The sequence below is a fragment of the Chamaea fasciata genome, unplaced genomic scaffold (assembly GCF_029207755.1).
Source record: "Chamaea fasciata isolate MVZ Bird 193981 ecotype frontalis unplaced genomic scaffold, bChaFas1.0.hap1 SCAF_13, whole genome shotgun sequence".
In the NCBI taxonomy this organism is placed as follows: Eukaryota; Metazoa; Chordata; class Aves; order Passeriformes; family Sylviidae; genus Chamaea; species Chamaea fasciata.
Window position 1 is genome coordinate 5,810,318 of NW_027094098.1, and position 15,988 is coordinate 5,826,305.

The 15,988-nt window shown below is 50.3% G+C and overlaps 2 protein-coding genes across 2 annotated transcripts; one reads left to right on the plus strand and one right to left on the minus strand.

The window, feature by feature from the left end:
* The first annotated feature begins 803 nt into the window (after positions 1-803).
* Positions 804-7,290, plus strand: TNNC1 (troponin C1, slow skeletal and cardiac type). Its single transcript, XM_066195581.1, has 6 exons — positions 804-894; positions 4,378-4,408; positions 4,722-4,868; positions 6,155-6,269; positions 6,377-6,513; positions 7,114-7,290. The coding sequence occupies exons 1-6, from the start codon at positions 871-873 to the stop codon at positions 7,143-7,145; spliced, it is 486 nt and encodes a 161-aa protein (XP_066051678.1). The 5' UTR covers positions 804-870; the 3' UTR covers positions 7,146-7,290.
* Positions 7,291-12,966: 5,676 nt separating this feature from the next.
* Positions 12,967-15,753, minus strand: RPL29 (ribosomal protein L29). The gene is made up of 4 exons (XM_066195600.1): positions 15,690-15,753; positions 15,463-15,507; positions 14,115-14,179; positions 12,967-13,176 (listed from the first exon to the last, which is right to left on the minus strand). The coding sequence occupies exons 2-4, from the start codon at positions 15,497-15,499 to the stop codon at positions 13,051-13,053; spliced, it is 228 nt and encodes a 75-aa protein (XP_066051697.1). The 5' UTR covers positions 15,500-15,507; positions 15,690-15,753; the 3' UTR covers positions 12,967-13,050.
* Between the last annotated feature and the right edge of the window lie 235 nt (positions 15,754-15,988).

Genomic DNA, 15,988 nt, shown 5'->3' on the forward strand with positions numbered 1-15,988 from the left:
TAAATCTGTGGTAAATCCGCAGTAAATCCAGGAGTGTGGATTTTGCCCATTTGCAGTGGGGACAGGGCAACTTGCTGGCTGGGTGAAGTGAGCCATGATTTCCTAAAGGACCGGCAATTATCTCTGGGATCAGAGTTGATCCCCCCATTTTGATAGCTGATCCCCACATTTTGCAGCCCCAGCTGAAAACAGAAGGCTGGGGCAAAGCGCCATCTGCCTCCACACTTCTCTCCGTGTCACAGGGACCGCACATTCCCCCCTGCTCCGTGCCTGTCCGCGCACGGCATCGGCTCCCCCGAGGGCATCGGCCCCAGTCGCAATTCCCCACGGATTTGGGGACACCCAGCACGAGGGGCCCTCACACCCCCTGTTCCCACCGCCCCGGGGGACATTTGCTGCTGGACAGGGATATTTTGGGACATGTGCCTTTCCTGTAATTCCCAATTCTACTGGGCACAGTATAATCTTCCTAACGCAGCTCCCGGGGGAACGCTGTGGAGGTGGAGGTGACATGGTGGCACGGGTCCAGTCCGGACAGCCACGAGCCGCAATATATCAGCAATTTCGGCAGGTCCTGCTGAAAAGTGGTGGCTCGATCCCACAACAAAGTCACGAGGAGACCTCCAGCTGCCGCGGAGCGGGGCCGGGGCCGGGGCCGGGGCCGGCTCCGGACGTGCCAGCGCCAGGCTCGGCAGTGTCCCCATCCCAAGGCACGCAGGCGAGGCATTCCTGGGGGGCTGGACATGCGGGGCTGCCGTGGGCTGGTCCCAGCCCCCGGGGCCCGCACCCCCCTATATCAGCCGTGCCCGCGGGGCAGCGCCGGCACAGTGACCGCCGCAGCCCCCGGCCCCTCGCCCGCCTGCTCCAGCCATGGATGACATCTATAAGGCAGCGGTGAGTGTCGCCCCTTGCGCTGTGGGTTGGGGACGGGGGCTCTGAAATGGCTCTAGATTTTTGTTGTTGTTGTTGTTGTTGTTGTTGTTGTTGTAGGTTCCCCCAAAGCTGTGACAGCAGTAATTCAGTGGAAAAATGGAAAAGAGAAATAATTATAGGGCAGCAACTTTTAGTCAGCATCCTCATCCAGGACACAGACCCTTCCCTCTCACGGCTCTGGAAGTTTCACACTCCTCTTACAAGTGCGGAACTCTCAACCTGCTGTTAAATTATTTACAATTAATAATTGGTTCCTCATTGTAAAGCAGGGAGATGGCTCCTAGATGAAGTTATAAATCTCAATAAAACCGGCGTGGCGTTAGAGATGACTCTTGCTTTTAGCCCAGACAAAGCAGAGGAGGATATCCCAGGAAGCAAACATTGTTTGTATGGGTTAAAACTCACCCTCTCCTTTCTGGTGCTATACAACTCTGCCATTGCTATGTTCCCCCCCTCCTTAGCTGAATATTTTTCAAGGAGATTTTAAAAAACCCTTGCTTTTTCTCACTTATTTCCAAACCTCCTCCTCTGCTTTGCTGCTCCTGCTTTGTACTGTACAGAATACAGAATGTGAGCTATGCCCTGGGGAACGTGGAGCATCCTTAGGCTATTTTAACTTCCACAGCTGCACGCTGCGCTCACTGTGTAAACCCAAAGTATTTGGTCTGTAATAAGAACACTGCATTATTCTGTAATGTAGACAGACAGAGATATGTGAGTGGAATAAGGATGAAAATAGATTCTGGCTTGTGTGGATTGCTATTGCATCGGTAACTGGATTTACAGTAAGAGGTTTTGGTGCTTTTCCCCCCTTAAATATACAGCTGATCAAGTTTGATTTTAAGCAAGAGCACAAAAAATACATCATACAAGTTTTATTATTACTCCAAGGTTTTTAGCGGGAAGCAATGTAGTCCTTGGTAGGTAGTTGAAGGAAAAAACCCCCCCAATGCTCACACATCCCCTGTCCCTTGGTCAGCCTTGAACCTAATGAAATGGAACCCCTGTAGTGATCCTGATAGTGTGAAAAGGTTCAGGAAAGGCTGAATCCCCCAGCCGACACTTTCAAATGGGAGAAAAATGGAACCTGTAATATCAAAGAAAATCCAGGCCTTTCTAATTAAGGTTTTTTATTAAATATGTTCTCTGTGACTCAAGACACAGGCTCTTTCCTCATTGTATAGGGACCATGTGCCCATTAATTAGGTAAAGGTAGGGTTTGAGTCCTGGGCATGAACTCCCAACACCTTTGCAGAGGCAAAACAAGTCCAAGCCAGGCACAGCTGAGACAAACAGCTCTTTTGTCTATTTCCCACAATTTAGACTGTAAGAAAACATTTACCTGTGGAAAAAAAAATTAAGAACTTCAGCTTCCCCTGTCTGACTTCAAAGGGAACCATGGTATGGAGAGAAGAGCTGATAAAAGCAAATACAGCAGATTGCCATTACCATGGCTGCTGCAGTGCTGTGAGCTTTGAGCTTGCCTTCCCACGCTGCAGTCAGAAAAACCTGTTCCTGGGATGTTGTGGAGGGAGAAAGAGGAATAAGGCAGCAAACAGCACCCATGTCCAGAGTGAACTATGAGCAGTTCAAGAGACATCTCTGTGACAAAAATGTCACTCTATAGCAACACTGCATTTAATTTATATACACCACATCTATCACTTCAGTACTCAAGGAGGCTTCAGAAGTGAATAGTTGTGTATTTTCTGCATGCTGGTGGCATATATTAATATTACATTTATGCCAAATCCCCTAAGTGCAGCCAGAGAACCCAATGAATGTTCGTCTTACCCACTCATGCCTAGATAAGGGTGTGCAGACACAAAGCTATTTGGGGAATATTTTTAGGCTCTGTTAAGCGGTGCCTAGAACAGTGCCAGGGACAAGTGTCCAGATAAAGGACTGCAAGGATAAATACCAAAGCCTGGGAACAATTGGGCAGCTCATCTTTATCTCCAGCACCTCTCTCACCCAGGCTTATAAATAGCGACTGCGACAGGAGTGTTACAGAGCAGGACGTGGCTGTGGCCATCGTGGTGGTGACTGCCCTTGCTCTGCCCAGACAATGTCTACAGAGGGCCAGCAGCTGCCTGCCTGCCTTCAGCAGCACCAGAAACTCACTGGGCTTGGGTTTCCTGCAGCAGTGGAGAAAAATTCTGCCACCATCCTTAGTGCTTTCTGACAAGTCCTCACCTCCTGGAGCAAGGGGAGTGAGATAAAATGCTCTGCCTGCTTTCCACAGGCTCTGTCCCACTAAGGAAAAGTACTTTCTCTGCTTCTTGCTGCAAGCAGGAAGAACCAGCTGGATTTTGCAAAACCATTACCCTTTGGGGCAAAAGAATCAGCTTTTGCTCAAAGACAGTGCCACAACCCTGGGTTGTGGGGTTCTGCCCCAAACAAAGCATGGCAGGGATGGGTGTTGGGGGCCACTTGCATGGGGGTGGCAGCAAGGAGACTTCAGTGAGGTCAGACAGGGCAGGCATGGGCTCCTGCCTGGCTGGATCTAGCAGCCTACCTGGCTGTTGACCAGCATAGGAAGGAAAAGTTGATGTTTTCATGGATGCTACCAAAGGGGCAGTTGGACGTAGTGGTGAGGGCAGCAAGTTCAGCTAAGCAGTACCTGGAATGAAGCCAGAGAGTAATGCACTTAAAACAGGCATGGCACAGAGCTGATTGATTCCCCTTTGCTCTCCTTATTGATTATTTTCATTAATTCATGCTATCTAATAAGCTCCCACGGGTGGTCTGTGGGGATTGAATAAGGGCAGAGCTTGGGAACAATCTGCCAGCCCATGTCAGCTAATGCCACAGGTCATTTCTTCAGAGAGATTCCCAACACAGGCTAGAGGGAATAGCAGCTCCCTTCAGAGGCAGAGACCTTTGTAATAGCACTGTCTCAGATGGAAGCAGAGCAGTTAAGCTCTGGATAGGGCAGGAGTTTCCTGAATCTAGGGCTGAAAAACAACTCCCAGGGACAGTCTTGTCTACCTCTCCCTCCCCAGCGAACTCTCAAGCACGTCTCATCTCTGGTCTGGCATTGGCCTACATGCAACCAGCCCTCAGCAGTACAGCCATCCTGCAATGAAACCTGCCAGCAACAAGAAATTATCTCCAAATGGTTGACAGAGGCATATTCTTTTCCCAGTGGGCTTTCCCTGCTTGTACAAAGGCTATTTCTGCCATGTATTAGCATCTATTACTCTAGAGAAATTATGTTTGCTTCAAAGGAGATGTGATTATTTTTTTTAAGGGGAAGAATATCAGACTACAAAAACTTGTGGTGTCAAAACCCCCCTGGCTGTACATTCCCTGCTCCACAAAGTCGCCTCTTGTGAGGTTTGGTTGACCCTGGCAAAGGTTGTTGAATGAATAACGTGTCCTTTTAGCAATTAGTGATGCTGACAAAATTAAAATGACTTGGTGTCTGTGTTTTCCTTACAGGTTGAGCAGCTGACAGAAGAGCAAAAAAATGGTAGGTGCATCTTCAACCTGACACCACAGCCTAAAGTCGAACTCCCCAGCCAGCAGCCCTGCCTGCCTCAGCAATAACACTCTGGAAAATGCTTTGGCCAGACTGGCCAAGGCAGGGCATGACCCAGGGATTTTGATCCACCAGCATTTCCAGCAAGGTAGTTCCTGTGGTGTGCCTGGGTGTCCCACAACGCCGTGCCTGGGCTCTCCTGGGGTGCACAGTCAGGGGAAGCTGTGCCTGGGTGAACCCCCTGCCTGCAGGATCGAGGTGCAGGGCAGGACCCCCTCACATCTCCTCTCCCCTCTCTCTCCAGAGTTCAAGGCTGCCTTTGACATCTTCGTGCTGGGGGCAGAGGATGGATGCATCAGCACCAAGGAGCTGGGGAAGGTGATGAGGATGCTGGGGCAGAACCCCACCCCTGAGGAGCTGCAGGAGATGATAGATGAGGTGGATGAAGATGGTGAGAAGTTTGGGTTTCTTCCACTCTCCCAAGCACCATCCCCACACCTGGGGGTGTGGGGGCCATCTATGCAGTGCTGGCAGGATCCATGCTGGGGATGGTCACAGCTGTGGGGTGCAATCTATGTGAATTCAAAGGACACTAAGCACCCACCAAACCTCAGCATGGTTCCTTTAGGCAATTTCCAGGCAAAGGGAAACTGTAGAATTTTTTACTCCTACAATGATCAGGCTGCTTGAACTGATTTTGGGGGCCACTGTGAAATTGTACAGATCCTTTTAAAAAACAAAATAGAGGCTGAATGGAGGGATTTCCATTTCAGAAATGCCATTTAGAGGATGCATCAGGAAAGTCTCTCACTGCTCAAGTGTGCACACCCCCACATAACTAACTGTCAATACTGGTTAAATCAGTGTGCTGATGATCACACATAACAAAATCCACTCTGGGCCTTTGGGCAGAAATACCATACTAAGTGACTGGAAAATAAAAAATCAGTTAAAAATCAGGCAGAAAAGAAAAGCATCTGAGTCTTTGAAAACCACACTACTATACTGCAGGTACAAAACACACTGCATGAATACCTGCCTTCTAGAGCTTTTAATATTAATACCTAAAGAAAAGCATCTGAGTCTTTGAAAACAACACTACTATACTGCAGGTACAAAAACACACTGCATGAATACCTGCCTTCTAGAGCTTTTAATATTAATACCTAAATGAGATGGATAGGTATCTCCATGACAGGAATTCCCATTCTTTGGTGCTTCCAGAAGGACTTTTGCCAAGGCAAAATGACTGTGAAAGGTAAAAATTCACTTACAAGGTCAGAGAAGGGCCTCAGTCACTTATTCCAGCATCCTGAGAGCTGACTTTTGCTGCAGGGCTGCTCTCCTGAGTTTTGGTCCTTGGCTGCTGAAGGGAAGTGTGATCCATCATTGGCATTGCTCATCCACCCCTCCCATCTCCAGCTGATGGCTCCAGCTGGGCTCCCCTTTCCTCCAGCTGCATTCCTCGAGCCCAGTATGAGAAGAGACTGAGGCATCAGACCTTGTATATTCTTCCAGTTTGACTTGTGTAGACGCTGTCTGATGGCAGTCTTAGTTTTTAACTTTAACAGTAATGGGTTTAACACCACCTCTTGAGGTTTTGGGGTTCAGAATTAACGTGGCTGTGCAGGGAAGCTGGGTGGGCCAGTCTGGTGGAGCTGCTCATGGAGAAGTGTGGAGCTCAGTCAGGCTCCTGGTGCTGACCAGCTGGCCCCAGACAGTCCATTCTTCCCACAGGCAGTGGCACCGTGGACTTCGATGAGTTCCTGGTTATGATGGTCCGGTGTATGAAAGATGACAGCAAAGGAAAAACCGAGGAGGAACTCTCAGACCTCTTCAGGATGTTTGATAAGTAAGAGCCATGAGCACAGCGTGGTGGGGTGGTGGGAGGGGTGCAGCCAGCCCAGCTCCCCGCCCCAACAGCTCTGTCTGGTCCTGAGCTCTTCTGTCCTGGCACAGAAACGCTGATGGCTACATTGACCTCGAGGAGCTGAAGATCATGCTGCAGGCCACAGGAGAGACCATCACCGAGGATGACATAGAAGAGCTGATGAAAGATGGGGATAAAAACAATGATGGCAGGATTGACTATGACGGTAGGAGTCTTTCTTGCATGTGGTTTGGTCACAAGCCCTTGGTCACCCGCCGGGGCAGTTCCCATGGCCTTGGTTGCCTTCTCAGATGGGCATGAGCTCATGCAGGCAGTGCTGGGCAATACATCTGACATGTGTGCACAGGGATGGGGAGGTTCTTACGCGTGTGAAATGGGAGAAAGGACCTGGGGCTGCCTTAACTGTCCCCTCGCTGCACTGAAGCACTGCCACTTTTCACCAGTCCCCTCCTGCCCCCTTAACACAAACCCCATTTCTAAGGGGCGCTATCTTTTAATGTCATGCTGACAAAATGATCCCCAGGCCATTTCTGAGCTGAGTCAGAGACCGTGTCCCCTCCTGGCATCACCTCCAGTGTTTTGGTGGCAGCTGAGGGTGATGCTGGGCTCCAGTGACATTTCCAGCAGGAGTCACGAGGAGTCCTCCCCAGGGGAACAGTAGCCATCCCCCCCTTGGCCTCTTGCATATCCTGAGGGTGGAAGAGGAGACAGGGCTGGGAAAAGCTGCCAGGAGCACACTTGGCAGCTGTGAGGGCACTTCAGTCTCACCTCACACCTCTTGTCTCCAATGTCTTCCCCTTGGCAGAGTTCCTGGAGTTTATGAAGGGGGTTGAATAAATCTGAGGCCAGATGGACAGCCTGAATCTTCTAAACCCTCCAGCTCTGCATCTCATCTCCTTGACTAAGTCCCCTGGCTACTGGCATGAAGACTGAGTGCTGAGAAGGGTGGCCTGGGGGAAATAAAACCTGTTAATACCCAGTGCCTCAGCTGGTCATTCCTTGGAGGTTCAGTGACAGCTTCACCCCTGTTGTGTGCTTGTGATTAATGAAACCACTGCTGGGGGCTACTCCTGGTAAGGTGACATCACAGCTGGAGCTTTAAGCCTCCGAGGAAGTATTTTGCTGCCAGCCCAGTGACAAAGTCCATCCCACGGGGCCATGGGTGCTCATGTTCCATCTCCTCACCCCGCCGTGGTGAGCAGGCTCGGGAGCTGGCAATGGTGCCTGCTGGTTTAACTGGAGCATTGGCAGCATTTTAGCAATGAAATATGAATGAAAACCCACTTCAGTCATCACTGAAATCCATGTGCCAGGGACAGTCCCTCTCCTTCCTACTCTCACCCTGGCTATCCCAAGGGTACCACCCCCTCCTCCTCCCCACCAGCCTGGCTGGCACCCTGTGATGCCAAAAGAAGACCTCAATTTGCTTTGGAAACATGAATAAAAGCCATCCCCGAGCTGGACTGGATGCTCCTTCCTGTCTCTCCCAGCCTGGTGGGAGGCAGGCACTGGCCCCTCATAGTCCTTCTGCAGCCCTGGGGGCCTCACTACAAAACCCGAGACACCCAGCTTTCCCTGAGAAATCACACCGCTTTGGGCCCCTGAGAAATGCACCAGCCCGGTGGAGTCTCAGCTCCCAGGCCCAGGGTGACAGCAGGGCCAAGGAGCAGCGCTGTCCCCAGGGGCCCTGAGCACCGTCTCCTCTCATCCCAAGGAAGCGCAGAATTCCTGTGGCATTAGCAGCTCCCCCTGCACATAGCTGCCTCCTCCCATCGAATTACAGCCCCAGCACAACTCGCACATTGCAGTCGTGTTGCTAAAGCCAATCGTTTACCCAAGCAAAATAAACATTGGCAGGGCAAGGCCCGGGCCCGTGTTGGCGCAAGCCGCGGCCATGCTGCCCTCAGCCTCGCACGGCCACGCTGCTGGGCCAGTGCCCCATGTCTGCTGGCTTCTCCTTCTGCCTTTCCTCCCCAAACCAGACTTTATTCCCCCCTCCACTTCTGTGGAAATAACACCCTAAAGCAGCTGTGACACAATCTCATTTACAGCAATAACGAAATATTGCAATCTCATTTATAGCAATAATGAAACATTGCAGTTCAGGGCAAACAGGCCTGAGGTGAAACAGGGATGAGAGAGGTGGTTGATTGTTTGGAAGGACGTGGCTGTGTCTTTCCCCTAGATAAGCAGCACTAAATATTTTGCTCAGCCAAGGCTATAACAACAGAAAAACCAAGAAAATGAACCTGTCAGCTAGGAACCTAGGGTATTTGGGAAACAGCTCTAACTCAAACATTTGTTTGACCCACTCAAAGGTGTCTCCCCATGGGTTCCAAGCCCTTGATGCCATAGCAGATCAGCAGGGCTACAGGTGCACCAGAAGGCAATGGAAACATGGGTCTAAGAGCCCTGTGACAGGAAATGTTCCCAGGTGTTAACAGATTCTGTTTCCAACTAATCTGTAGCCTAGAGCTGAAAAAAACATTTTCTGCGTCCGCAGTAGCAGCAGCAGTTTTTTCCCACTGAAACTTGTGAGGACACAGCATGTCCTCATGTTTTACCCCAGGCCTGGGAACCTCCAGAGTTGCCAATAGATGGGTTTCAGCCAGGAGCTGAGGTGATGGCAGCTGTCCCCACACCCACGGCCACCCAGCCCACGGGCAACCCACCCCTGCACTCACATCACAGCAGGCATCACTGACAGCCCCCTTATCCTCCTCTGTCCTGGCCAAACCCCAGCATCCAGAAAGGACTTCTCCAAGATATTCTCCACTGCCTACTGATAGGCTTTGTCTCTTTGGAGCGTGAACAAGAGAAAAAATAAGGTTAACCCCTCCCTCAGTCAACTTGGTGGCTTGGACTGTGCTGTGTCCCAGGGAAGAGGATGGCTGGGAAGAGCCACCTGGCCCTGTGTCTTGGCTCTTCCCCCTTGGCTCAATGGCACTGGCAGCAGAAAGCCACAGCCTCACTGGCTGCCCACCCTTTTCCAGGAGTAAAGCAGGGAAGGTGGTGGCTGGAGAGAGAAGACAAAGGTTTTATAGCAGCCAGAACTTGTCACTAGAAGAGCAGATACACTGGGACTATTCAAGCTTTTTCTGTCCTTAGAACAGGAGGTTGGGAAGCCAGGAAAACTGCTGCCAGGCTGGACTGCCTTTACACACTGCCTGTTCTCCCAGTCAGACAGCAAATGCCGCAGGGTGAGGAGCTGTGGGTGGATTTCACTGCTGGCTAAAACACAGGAACAACTGCACAAGGAATGCAACACGACATGACAGGCCAGTGCGTGGGTGAGCAGGCTGAAGAAACAGTCACCCCTGGAGGATCAGCCTGGCTCAGTCCCCACGCAGGGGATGTGCCAACAATGAATGAAAACCACCCTGAGGAATCCAGGTATCTGTGCAACTCCAAACCAGTTCGCAGTTTTCACTGCATGTGCAGAGAACCTCTGGTGCCCAAAATCATTTCAGGAAAGTGACAGAACTCCACATTGTCTGGGGAAAAAGAAGCAATTAACTCTTTTTATTTAATCAGGCAAAAAGTAATTTACCAGTCTCTAAAACAGTCCCGAGATCTGTGTGCTCTCACCTCCCCAGCAGAGACAGGAGCTCTGCAGGCAGGTGACGGCAGTCCATACCACCAGACACTGCCACCGTTCTCAGGCCATTTATCTGCTTGCTTTTGCTGTAGATGTAAACTCCTGCCCTGGTTTGCAGCTTTATCAGTGTATTTGAGGCTTCTCCTCAGCCCTCAATAAAACTGCTGTGTGGACCAAGTGACTGCAGAAAGCTCTGATAAAATTCTGTGACACTGCATAAATCTGCCAGCAGGGCAGTGGCAGTGTAACGTGAGCTAAGGTACTTCAGATAAACACTTCACCAAGCCAAAGCCCCTGAGGTGTAGAAACACCTGCAACAGCCTTGAAACCTGGGCAAAGCAGAACTCACGTTCTGCTGCTGCTTGTTTTTGACCACACTATTGAAAGGCAGTAAGGGGGGACAGAGCAAAATGTGTCCAGCCTATCTTTATCATCATTGTGAACATCAATGTCCCCAGTGAATGCCCCATCAGAGCATTTTGCAGGGCTTTGATTTCCCCCCCCCCCCCCCCCCCCCCAGTTCTGTGCTCTTGGCTTTCAGAGCAATGGCTCACCTTTGCCAAATGAGATGATTTGGTATTTGGTTACACGCCCTTTGCTCTTTTTCTTTTTTAATTCAAAGCAGAGAGAGGAGCCAAACTGGAACTTGATACTGAGTCCTCTTAATTGCAAAGGGGAGAAATAATCTGCAGCAAGTATGACGTACAGCAGCAGCAAGCATAAGATGTATAAGCTGATGTACAGCAGTTGTTGAGCACTGAGATGCTTTTGAGCTCTGTCTTCCTGCAGGATACCAATCATGAGGGTTTTGAAGTTTTTAAACATCAAAGATGACAGAGCTCTGCATAATAGGAATAGTTTCAAGTGGGCCACAGCTGCCAGTTCACCCTCCTGGGCTCTGTATATGTAATGCCCCCAAAAAGGATCTCCAACTTCACTAACGGAATTTAAATGATTCCACAAGGCAGGAGAAAGAGGATGGAGACCCACCCAGAGGTAGAGTCAGCACCAACTCCCCTCCACAGCTTTCCCTTCTGGGCTGGGACAACTATGCAAACAGGAAAGCTGTCAACAGAGGTGTCACAGGGTTAGGAAATGCAATAGGTGGTCACTGATGCCCAGGCAGTGTCCTGCAGAACCACCACGTGTGCAGGGAGCACCCAACAACAAACCTGACACCAACTTGCTGTGGAAGCTCACAAAATTCCTGTCTCTTGCTACACAATGATGCCTGGATTAAGGTTACGTTCCTCTGTGCTGCATTTTGTCACGCAGCTGCTATTTTGGTCAGAAAGTCAGCAAGCCCTTTTTTGGGAAGCTGTCCCACTGAAGGGCAGCATGAAGGGCAGTGAGATGAAAAGGCTGCTCTCAAGGCAGGCCTGGGGGAGCTGCCTGGAGTCACAGGAAGCCCAAATCTTGCCCTCTGCTTCTTGTTAACATTCCAACATCCTTTTCTCAGCCTGACCCCTGCCTCTCTTCCCTCAGACTGCATCTTGTGGGTGAGCTACTCCCACAACACAAGCGCTCCAGGGAAGACATCACAGGGATTGAGATGAAATTTCCCTTCTTATATGGAAAAGATTTAGTGCTAGAGATTTAAAATGCAGAACTTAAACTGGGTAGAAAATCTGCAGGTAAAGGTGTAAACTGACAAACACCAATTGCTCTGTTCAGAGGTTTTCTTTTTTGCTCTTGTAACACACATCTTCACCAGACTGACCCTCACTGGACCCCACTCCCATCTCCTTCAATACCAGCAACAACTCCTCTCCCTGTGTGCTTTAACCATCTAGCAAGCAGCAGAGTGAACCTTGCCAATGAACTTTGTCATGCTGTTGCTTAATATTAAATCTGTTTTTTACTGATACCTTTGCTGGTGATCCTTTAAGTTCCTCAAACACTTGTTTGTAACAAGCTGACAAACCCCAACCTCCCCAAAAGACCACGAGATGCACGCAGCAGGAACCACAGCTGAGGGCTACACACATCCCTGACTTTACAACCTCCTTGACCTGCAAGTTTCAAATTAGCAAATCTCTTTATATTGCTTGATTTAGGGGTGGGTGGGTTTTCCTGATCAGTTGAAAACAACTAAAAAGTGGGAACTGGGAGAAGACTTTTGAATTTAAGCCAGAAAGAATTCAAACTACCACATGTAATTTTGGTAATTGGATAAACTATTCAAAAAATGAACTACATGAATTGGATATTCCAGTTAAAATTGTTTTTTATCCAGCAAGTGTTTTGCTGCTCTACTGCAGTCAGAAGGTACCTGCAAACTTCCAGCCCTGGTGAGGCTTCACGGATTTACCCCACCGGGTGGAGAAGCGCGGGAACTGCAATTCCAGAACAGCTGATTGCATTCCAACAGGTGCCTCGTGCCAGAAGCGGGAAGTACAGCCCTCTAGAGAGCTCAAAGCTCTGAGTCAGCTTTGAGGGCGCCCTGGAGAGTGAAGCTATCTCCTGATGTACAAAACAGCAGGAGCAAAACCCGGGCTCAGCTCCTCCCGGGGTTTCGCATGTTGCTCCCCTCATCTCCCCAAGACAGCACGTTTCATCAGACAGTACTTGTGTTACTGGAGTGAAAAATATTCCCTAAAATCAGTCACTATTAAGATGTGTATTTGTACATTCCTAACCCCTTACGTGTTCCCGTGGGTAGCTCCATTAACGCTTCAGTCTCTATGAGCATTTCAGGATACAACACGCAGCAGCTCTAACACACACTCCTGTGCTCTCCCACACGACAGCCAGCACTCCTTACCCTCCTGTTTCCCGGGATTCCCACAGCTGTAGGGAACCACACAGCACAGCAGCAGACTTGTAACAGCCCTTGGAAATTTCACCTTGCTGTAACAGCACCAGGAATTGTCACTCAAGTCATGGAAAGTCAGAGGAAGGAAACGTCACCCCAGTTTTCAAAAGCACAAGGAGGATCCAGGGAACTACAAGCCAGGCAGGCTCCCTGGGTCACTACTCACAGGCTTGATGCACAGCTGGCAGCTAAAACACAACTCAGACAAGGCCTCTGGAGGGCTCTCCCCAAATTCAGGCGGTGAAGGCTTTGTCACATACAATTTTATTTTAAAAAACTGCTGTAACTCACATGCCAGTAAGAAAACTGGGTCTTTTTATTAAAGCACATCAGTCCTTTTTCTGCTGAGCAGCCTGCTGAGCTGCCTGCTTGGCATTGTTGGCCTGCATCTTCTTCAGCCCCTTTTTGTTGTGCTTCTTTGCAAATCTCATGTTCCTCAGAAACTTGGGATCAACCTATAAAAATAAAGGAAAAATAAGCCACATTACAGAAGAGACATATAAAAACATTAATAGCTCCATATTGTCCCAACTATTCCCAAATGCAAGCTGTGACGAGTTCAGACTTTTTTCTGATTTTTAAACAAAATTATTTTAGTCATTTGCTACAAGGCTTCAACAGCTGTTTTCCATAACCACCATAAACAAACAAAGAATCTCAAACCCCAGCAACAAACATAAAGAAAAAATAGGATGGTCAAAGCTGCAGGAGAGGCAGGACTGCACCCTCACTGAGCTTTGCAGAAGACAAATATTTACAACACTTCCAAAAAGCTTTTTAGATCATGACATTTACAAAGCAAATAAAAATCACAACCCTCCCCTAACGGAAAATTTACTGTTTTCACTTTCAAGTGTGGAAAAAGACCCCGTTGTACCATTTGGATAATCTCAGAAAAAGCAATATACTGCCACTGTCAGGTGTTTTGCCCAGAAATGCCAATTCCTCTTATTTTGTGAAATTATCTGGATTAGTATTGAGATGTATAGTATAGTATTGAAGGAGAGAGGAGGAGGAGAGAAGGAGGGGGACAAGTAGAAGAGGAGAAGAGAAGGAGACACAGCAGGACTCAAAAGGAACCATTTAACTGGCAAGTGTTTGTTTTACTGGAAACAGCACTCAGTGACAGCCACCAGAACAGGGCAGGGACAAAACTGGCCGCCGACTAAAATGCAGCTTTACAGGCATACAAGGGCAGATTTCATGTGGGTTAGAAACATCCCAGCTGCATGTCAGGTAAGTAAAAGAACTGAATCCCACAGTGGTTCTGACCACCTGGAACAAAAGCCTCTGTCTGCAAAAAATGTGTCAGCCAAAATAATACAAATTCTGGGTTTTTTTCAGTTAAGCCTCAGTGAATCAACAGCCTGGGAATACCAGTAGAAATACTCACCCCTTTGAGAGATTCGTATCTATGGGTTTTGGGCTTCTTGATGCCATTTCTGTGCCACTTACGGGCTACGTGAAAAACGAGACAATTACTTAAATTAACAGTTTCTGCTATTATTTAGCAGCTGCATTAGTTTCTTTTTATGTGTACCCGACCATCAGAATGGATATGGAATAGACAATTTCCAGACCCTGTCCAAACTACATTTGAATTAAAACCGCATCTCTATGCTCATCCCTCTGCATGGGCTTCCAATCTAAAGATTTCAGTCACTAACCAATGACACACTGACAGCACCAGCAGCACAATAAAAGGCCTCACCCATTAATAAACTCACTGACTTGTGGTCAGTGTCAGAGGGCACTGTCACCCACTGCAGGACCAAGCAGAACCAACCCGTGACCTCTGCCAAGTCACAGCGCTGACGAGAAGACCCCAAACATGAATATTCCATCACTGTGGCCATCTCTGGATTGCATAGGATCCCAGAGATGAAGCTTTTCCGGAACATCAGAGAATGACAGGATGGTTTGGGTTGGAAATAACTTTAAAGACCATCCTGTTCCACCCCTCTGCCAAGGGCAAGGACATCTCTCACAAGACCAGGCTGCTCCAAGTCCTGTCCAACCTGGCTTTGGACACTTCCAGGGATGGGGCAGCCACAGCTTCTCTGGGCAATCTGGGCCAGGGCCTCTCCACCCTCACAGGGAAACATTTCCTCCTAATATCCAACCTAAGCCTACTCTCTGTCAGTGGGAGGCCATTCCCCTGTGTCCTGTCACTGCCTGCCCTTGTAAAGGCTCCCTGTGCCTGCTTGGCTGGGGATGATCACCACAGAATCACTCAGGCTGGAAAAGACCTCTGAGATCTCTGAGTCCTCCCTATGACCCAACATCACCCGGCCAGGCAGAGCAAGACACCGAGTGCCACATCCAGTCTGTCCTTAAACACCCCCAGGGACGGTGACACCGCCACCTCTGTCACCACCACCTCTCCGGGCAGCCCGTGCCAATGTCTGAGCACCCTTCCCGGGAAAAAATGTTTCCTGATCTCCAACCTAAACCTCCCCGGGCACAGTTTAGGTCCGTGTCCTGCCGTCCTGTTGCTGGTCACCTGGGAGAAGAGGCCGACCCCCAGCCTTCTAACGTAAAAGCTCCTCTTTTTCTGCTTACATACTAATTCTACGTTGAGCCCAAACAAGCGCTGCCTCTCATAATATTCCTTTACACTCCCCCATTCGATCTCTGCGCAGCACCGTCTTATCCCGCTGCCCACCCCCGGGCAGCCCGTGCTGCCGCCACCGCGCCGCTCCCAGCCCGGTACAACCCTGCTGGCTCCCCGCCTCGCTCACACTGGTTGTGCGTGGTGTGGTTCTTGGACTTGGCCATGGTCGCACCTGCGGGAGAAACACACACGGCTCAGCCGGGCCGGGGAGGGGCGCCCGGCTCCCGCCCCGAGCCCGCCCGGCCCCGAGCCCCGGCTACCGCCCCGCTCCGGCAGCCCCGACGCGGCCTCTCCACCCGGCCCGGCCCACCGATGCGCCCGGATGGCCCCGGATGGTGCCGGGGCCGCCCTCACCGGAGCCGCGCTCGCCGCCGCCGCCGGACCGGAAGAGAGGGAGCACCGCGGGGGCTGCCGGGAATCGCGGCCGGCCGGAACCCCGTGTCTTGTAGTTCCGCCCGGTGTTTCCCTGTTGCCTTTCCGCACCTCCCCGGTTCCCGCGGCCGCCGCTCCCCGCGGCTCCGCTCCCGCGCCGTGAGGGACCTGAGGCCGCCGCCGCTCCCGCCCCGGGAAGGCCCCACCGCGGCAGGGCCCGCAACACCCGGTGACGCGGCGAACCCGGTCCCTCGGCGACGCGGTTCCCCCACCAACACGGT